Source organism: Oculina patagonica, chromosome 10, assembly GCF_052425735.1.
Source record: "Oculina patagonica isolate OP01 chromosome 10, crgOcupat, whole genome shotgun sequence".
NCBI lineage: Eukaryota > Metazoa > Cnidaria > Anthozoa > Scleractinia > Oculinidae > Oculina > Oculina patagonica.
Window position 1 is genome coordinate 11,615,106 of NC_135767.1, and position 8,176 is coordinate 11,623,281.

An 8,176-nucleotide genomic window follows, 5' to 3' on the forward strand; every position below is an offset into this window, starting at 1 on the left:
GGCTAAAATCCGTGACACGGTCCCTTTAAGCTGTTTAATTTGTCAAAAGAGCATATCCATTATCATGTAACTTTCAGGTCAAAGTCCCACCCTCCTTGCCATATCAATTGATGACAAATCTCGAGTTTGTCAATTTTTAAAAAAACATCCACCAAGCGGTTTTCAATTTATTATCACTTTTGTAGGCAATACCAAATTATATACAAAAATAGTAACAAGAGCACCGGAACGCATGCTCATTAAATTCTTTTTTCTCGCAATCGACCAAAGCAACCAACGCCACTGTTTTACAAACGATTTTAAATGGAACTGATTACTACTATGAGATGAAACTGCAATCCACAGGCGCGTCCTTTCTGTTACGATATGCTAAAAGTGTTTTCTCACCGAAGTTTATAGTTTTCTTCACGACCGCCATCTTGGATTTGGGCACGTGCGAATATGGCCACTTATCAGATTCCAGCTCCTGAGCAAATGAATTGCAGCGGGGATTTACCCACAAATTGGAAGATATTTCGTGAAGCATACGAAGATTACCTGGTAGCGTCAAGGCTTGACAAGAAAGACAAGAACATTCAAGTCGCAACCCTCAAAAGCTTAATGGGAACCGAGTGTAAGAAGATCTTGAAACGCTTACAACTTACCGACGATGATATGAAAGACCCAAAGATCATCTTGGACATACTTCAAGACCATTTCGTACCGATTAGAAATATACTGTACGAACGATATATTTTCCACAATACGGAGCAGCAAACACACGAAACTATTGACCAATATTTGATCAAGCTTCGCCAACTCTCTGAACCCCGACAATTTGGTACTCTCGAAGACGAAATGGTGCGAGACCGATTGGTGCTGGGCTGCAAGGACAGTGCAGCGAGGACGAGGTTATTCAGAGAGAAAAGCTGCGATCTAAAGAAAGCCATAGAGTCTCTTAGGATCAGTGAAGCGACCAGCGAGCAGCTAAAGAAAATTGAAGGGGATGGAATACAGCAACAGCCAGTGAACTTCATGGAAAAGCAAGGCACTAAGAAACCGCCATGGCAGAAGCGACCTGGAATACCAAAGAAAAGAAGTGGAAACACCACTGGCAGGCAGTTCAAGGAACGTGAGTGCATTTACTGTGGAGGCCAGCATCAATTTAATAAGAACAAATGCCCAGCATTTGGCAAAACCTGCAGGAAGTGTGGGAAACCCAATCATTCCTCATCTGTGTGTTTTCAAAATGAGAGCCTTCATTATGCACAAGGGGAGTCAGCCTCAGAAGATGAGTCAGTGTACTGCATTGAATCCGTGGGAGCACTGGATCACCAACAAAGAAAGCGGTTTTTTGCACCCCTTCGGTTCTTTAATGAAAATGGAGAAGCTCTGATTCAGTGTCAGCTTGACACTGGTGCCACATGTAACGTCATGTCCTTTGACAGGCTATGTGAAATTAAACAAAGTGGAAAACCAGCTATGCAACCAACCACAGCAAAGCTTAAGCTCTATGATGAAAGCCTGATACAAGCTCTAGGAGAATGTGAATTACAATGTAAATACCAGGACAAACAACATCTGCTAAACTTCAAGATTGTCCAGGGATCCCTACAACCCCTGTTGTCGGGTGAAACTTGTACTAGTATGGGACTTATTACAGTACACATAGCAAACAGCGTCGACATTTCTCCAGCAACAGTGCCAGAAGATATCATCATCAAATACAAGGATGTGTTTGAGGGTTTAGGATGCCTCCCCGGAGAATACCATTTAGAGGTCGACCCGAACATCACACCAGTGAAACACACTCCAAGAAGGGTGGCCATACCACTAAAAGCCGAGCTCAAGGCACACATTGAGAAATTAGAAAAGATGCAAGTCCTCAAAAAGGTTACTGAACCGACAGACTGGATCAGCAGTGAGGTTGTTGTACGCAAAGGCAGCAAACTACGTTTATGCATTGACCCAAAGGACCTGAACAAAGCCCTAAAGCGGTCACATTATCCGATGCCAACGATCGAAGAAATACTACCCGAACTCTCTAAAGCCAAGGTCTTCAGCGTAGCAGATACAAGAAATGGATTCTGGCAGGTGAAACTTGATTAGCCGAGTAGCTACCTAACTACATTTTGGACGCCATTCGGGCGGTACCGCTGGCTGAGAATGCCATTTGGAATAGCAACAGCACCAGAAGAATATCAGCGCAGACAACACGAAGTACTTGAGGGACTACCTGGCCTATATGTCATAGCAGATGACATCCTTATCACGGGACAGGGCAAGACCCAGGAAGAGGCGTTGCAAGACCATGACTGCAACTTAATTGCATTATTGGAGAGAGCCAGAGAAGTCAACTTGAAGCTGAACCCCAAGAAGCTGAAACTCAGACTGTCGAAAGTCCCTTTCATTGGTCACCTGTTAACACCAGGCGGAGTAAAGCCTGACCCAGAAAAGGTCCGTGCAGTCCAAGAGATGCCAAACCCAGATGGACGAACCAATGCAGAGGAAGTCAAAGCAGTACAACGGTTTCTTGGCTTTGTAAACTACCTAGCCAAGTTTGTTCCCCATCTGGCTGACGAGTGCGAACCATTGCGACGTCTGACTGACAAGGACGCAGACTGGGTCTGGGAGAAACACCACCAAGATGCATTTGACCGTGTCAAACAGCTAGTAGCAGACTATCCTGTGTTGCGCTATTACAATGTGAACCTACCAGTCACCATCCAGTGCGACAGCAGCGACTCTGGCATGGGTGCAGCCCTGCTCCAGGAGGGTCAGCCTGTGGCGTTTGCCTCGAGAACATTTACACCAACAGAGCGCGGTTATGCTCAAATTGAGAAAGAATGTTTGGCGATTGTGTTTGCTTGCGAAAGATTTAATCAATACATCTTTGGAAGGGAGTCCATCAGCGTACAGAGTGACCACAAACCATTAGAAGCCATCTTTACCAAGCCACTCACAGCAGCCCCAAAGCGCCTTCAAGGCATGCTCCTTCGCCTACAGAAGTTTAACCTCAAGGTTGGTTATAAGAAAGGAGCTGAATTGTTCCTTGCTGATACACTATCTAGAGCACCACTGCCAAGTACTGCTCCCCCGTACAAATTGTCTCAGACCGGAGCATGAAGAAGTCTGTCGCCTCGATTTGAAAAATGTCAACGCGGCAGAATTCCTGAGAATCTCAAACGATGGCCTGGAGAACATCCGACGCCTTACTGAAGCAGACAACCAGCTACAACGTCTCAAGATGACTGTCCTACAGGGATGGCCAGAGGCAAAGCAGCAAAGTGAGCCACTGATTGCCGAGTATTGGACATACCGTGATGAAATCGGAGTCTACAATGGCGTGTTGTATAAAGGCGATCGAGTGATCATTCCAACTGCATTACGCAAAGAAATGATAAAGCGCATTCATGCAAGTCATCAAGGGCAACAAGGTTGTCTTAGACGGGCCAAAGATGCTTTGTTTTGGCCTGGTATGAGCCACCAAATCAAGGAAGCTGTGAGTAACTGCAGCCTCTGTGCAGAGTATCAACCAGCCCAGGCGAATTAAGGAACCGTTGTAACTCCAGAGCTGCCAACCCGGCCATGAAGTATAGTGGCCCAAGATCTATACAGCCTTGATGGTAGCAACTATCTGATAACAGTAGATGCCTTCAGTGGGTACTGGGAAGTTGACGAGATGCTGCAAACCACATCTCCAGCAGTCATCCACAAGACCAAACAACATTTTGCACCGTATGGCATTCCAGACAGAGTGTACACAATCATAACCGTGTCGACATAAAAAAAATGATTCTCAAAGCAGGTGGTATTTTAAAGCAAAAGATATTTCAATATGATTAGAAGCATTTTGATTTTTAGACGTGATCTTATAGCAATATTGTTTGTCATCATTATATTATTGAAAGTAGGACACTAATTTCGAAACCAAAAAGTGCGTATCACAAACATTGATTAGCAAGTTTAAATTTAGCGATGACACTAAAGCAAAGTGTATTTTTTGAAATTTGATATTAATACTATCCAATTCACGTAGACTGATAGCTAATTCGCTACGAACTGCAGTTTAGTTAAGAACTTTCAAACTATTTTTATAACCTGTATGTCTTTTTTGGCCTTTGTATCTTAGGGCAATTAATATTTATCTTGATCAGCTTCGATAAGAGAAGACCGACTAATCATTGCGACTACTCTTCAAACCTTCTTATTTATCATAAATTATCGTCGATAATTGGCTTCCGTCGAATTCATGTACATTCTTTCCTTATTATAACATTATTGAAATATATTTTCTTGGAATTTGAAGCCTACAATCTCAACTTCATTTCTACTTGTAAGAATAGCTTGATCGTTCATTTTTTTGGCAAAAAATAACCTGAGCAGAAAGAAAAGAACGTCCTTTTTACCGGGAAATGTTCATTAAAGCAGAAGCTGCAGTCATGGTACTCGTTTCACGCACGATTTAAACACCTAACTTAACTATCAAGCTAGCCGGAGATGTGATGCACCAACTTTTTTGCGGGCTTGCATATTGTGTTGTATTGTGTAATTGCTGTATTTCTCGATTATTTATATTGTTAATTTTAAATACATAGACTTGCAGTTGTAAATATATATTAGGTTAAATTATATTTTTAAATCAATTGTAAATATGCTATGTGAATATTTAACAAATAAAGAAGCCTAAGCCATGTTTTATACTGTCATAACTGAAACACGACGGGCATTTGAGAACACGAGGGAAATGTAGAAAACATGAGCCGCAGGCGAATGTTTTCTACATTTTTCGAGTGTTCTCAAATGCCCGGAGTGTTTTATGACAGTTTAATATACAATCTTCGTTCACTGTCCAAAATCCACGCGCGCAATTGGTTAAAATAGATCACGTGATTTTGCTTTACCTGTCGTCAGCAAACTCAGACAGTGCAGTATTGACAATAATGCACGAAAATCGTGCATTATTGAAGGTGTCTTCAGCTTCAAAGCTTGTAGAAGTGGAAGAAAAGTATATTCCTCAAATTATCAACGATCCAATACCAAACAAAATCGAAGAGGATAACAACTTGAAGCGCTTTCATGTTCAAAGGTAAACTGCAGCTCAATAAATACATTTTTGTGTGCGATTGACTTGCTTGTAGTTGCTTGATTGTGAAAGCCATCGACTTGCATTGAACAAGCTTCTCGCTGACTGTATTTATGAACGACCACAGCTGATGGACGATTTTATGAACCATTTTAAGTTTTATTTCTGTACGGCTAATTTGTGATTTTTATATTATTGATGTAATCCCGTGTAATTATGTACTACTACACTTCTTATTTTTAAACATTAAGTTTCAGTGTTGTTTGAAGTTCGTTAAGTCGATGATCGCTTGCAGTTCGATGCAGTGTACTCAGATTGTATATTAAAAGGGTTAGAGTCTGTTCGTTCGTGTTTTGTTGACAAATACACGCACTTGCTGGCCTCACAATGAACTCAAAATTTTCAATACTGCACTCGGCTACGCCTCGTGCAGTATTGAAAATTTCTCGTTCATTGTGCGGCCAGCACGTGCGTGTATTTGTCAACAAAACACTCACAACAGTCTCTAACCCATAAATAAAACATGGCTTAGGCTTCTTTCTTTGCTTTATGATATAGATTTTAGACACCGCGAGTGAAAAGTTTAATTAAAAATATGTACAACAAGAGCGAGTAAACAAAGATGAAAAGCAGAAAATAGTTTACGGGAAGACTAGAAAACTGACACAATTTCATTCAGTATTCGACGTAAAATAAGGCTAAGTATTTCAGGTAAGTTTGTTACCTTTTAATCGTGATCTTGTCTTTTTGAACTTCGATAAACTTCACCGACTGCACCGAGTGCAATTTCGTCTCAGCATAATATAGTAGTCTCGATGACATCCGTCCCTTGCTTCGTTCGACTTGAACAAGGCGTATAATTTCCAGAAAAGCTATTGCTTCAGATATTCCCGTAAACCTTAATTGTTGTCACAATCAAGTTCCAGCATGAACAGACGATTTAAGAGGAGATTGTCGAAGAAAATCTTCGAAAGAAAACTCTCTCGCTCGCTTTCCTTGCGAGTTTCATTCAACTCAAGCAGTGGACACCGCGCCACAATTTTTCCCGCCTCACTTCGTTTACATCAAAATGAAATGTCCAGTAGATTTATACTTAAAAAGGAATTTAATAAAAAAATTATTCCATTCGCCCTTGTTGGATACGAGTGGTTATAGCCAACGAACAGTCAACGACGCGCGAAGCACTCGAGGAAAGCTGACGTTTTTTTTTTCTATGTTTTATACTCTGATAAAACATAGGTTTTTAGCCAATCAGAGCGCGCGTAGACTCCTATCTATATTATAAAATGTAGTAAAGTAGCCACTGTTTTACAGACCAACTTATGAGGGTCTAAACTAAGCTTTTTCAGCCCCCGCATCCCACCATCCTTTTTGGCTCTTTCCCGCTACCCTTTACTCAGCAGCATCATTCTAATGCCGCCTGCTTATAAGACAAGCGTGAGCTCGCCGACGTCTCAATTCATTGAATACTTTGCCCATAACATGATGGGAAAGCTTATTGGACTCTACTGACCAGGGGAAACAAGTGATTACCGTGTGTTTATCACCCGAAATGGCGCGCAAGTCATACCATCTAGCGATATAGTATAATTAGTGGGTCCGGAAGCATATCACCTGGATGTTGTGCTTCTGGTGGGTCGTATAACTTGTCCTTCTCCTTGCTGCAGCCAATCACATTTCACGTAGTGAGAGATGCACGTCAAGCTATTGATTTTAGTAGAAATTTAACATGATCATCACGGGAACAACGTTCGTCCATCAGCAAAGATCGTGCCAGCTGAGGTCGCGTTACTTGCGGTATTTGATTCTCATACCGCCATCAATTTGAAAACATTCCTCTTCCCGAAAAAAAAGAACTCATCACGTTCTACCGTAAGATAATTTCATCCCGTACACCGCCCTATAATTTCCCGTCTGCCAAAAACCAGTTATTCTATGTCGGTCTAATAAGTCGCGCCGAAGATATGACAAAAACAAATGCCTGCATAACAACGCTCGGAAACCTAGTTGGCTAGTGTACGCGATATTGAATCGAGCGGCTCGGGATCGAGACAACCCCCCCCCCCCCCCCCCCACACACACACACACACACACACAACCTCCAACCTCTTCCCTCGTCCTGGGAGCTATTACGTTACCGGCCTCTCTTCACCCAGCAGGAGTGTTATTGAGCACCGGCGAATTAAATGCAAGGGGGTAACGATTGACCAGCATCCCATACAGAAAAGTACGTGGAAATACTCCTAGTCGCTTCACAATACTGAAACCGGAGCTTACATTTTACCTCGTTAAAGTGTACCTCCATTATCGATTACAACACCCTTCTGTAACAGACCCAGTGGAACCCGACCCAGTGGATTATTTTCCCCTACCCAGTGAAAATTTAGTCTCCCCGGTACCCAGCGAATATTTTGATTTTACCCGCCTATTTGTTGTGCTTCCCCAGTGACTGTGCGTTGTGACTTATGCATATGTCGAATAAACCTATTTAGAAACGAGCCCAAATAAGCCAACCCAGTGGGAAATTGGCCAACCCAGTGACTTTTTTCAGATTCCACTGGGTTTGTTACAGAGGGGTGTATTACAACTAATCTCAAACCATCTTTACCTTAGTTATTACCTCATGAACTAAGCTAGAGACATTTACTACTCAGAAACTGTGTATGATCATGAAAATCAAATAATTTTCATAAACAATCTTAGTAAATGACCGTTCGACACTAATATAATATAAGTCATGTTATATTTCTGAAATGATCACAGTTGTAATACTCAAGATATCTGCATGGTGAACACAAATCGTTTTACGCATTCTAGTGGGCACAACTTCAGTTATATAATTAACACGACACTTGAAATGCACAGACTCGAAGTATTTTGCAAAACAAGTGAGACTTAATGTCCTTTTTTGGGACTTAGGATTCTTAGATACTCACGCTGCTTTTTAAATGCACTACCACTGATTTTAAATTGAAAGATTTTGCACCAAAGGTATCCCAAGTTAAAATATATCCCATTTGGCTTCACAACAGATTGAAGGAGACAAGAGGTAAGTTAATTTAATCCTTTTAATTTACGTTTGAAGGTAAAATGAAATTAACGTTATGACAG

At 41.6% G+C, this 8,176-nt stretch overlaps 1 protein-coding gene across 1 annotated transcript; it reads left to right on the plus strand.

Moving 5' to 3' along the window:
- The first annotated feature begins 441 nt into the window (after window positions 1–441).
- Window positions 442–2,088, plus strand: LOC144667234 (uncharacterized). The gene has a single exon (XM_078528636.1). The coding sequence runs from the start codon at window positions 442–444 to the stop codon at window positions 2,086–2,088; it is 1,647 nt and encodes a 548-aa protein (XP_078384762.1).
- The last annotated feature ends 6,088 nt before the right edge of the window (window positions 2,089–8,176 follow it).

Coding starts and splice junctions, on each gene's coding strand:
- LOC144667234 (XM_078528636.1), top strand. CDS start 442: ATGGCCACTTATCAGATTCCAGCTCCTGAGCAAATGAATTGCAGCGGG.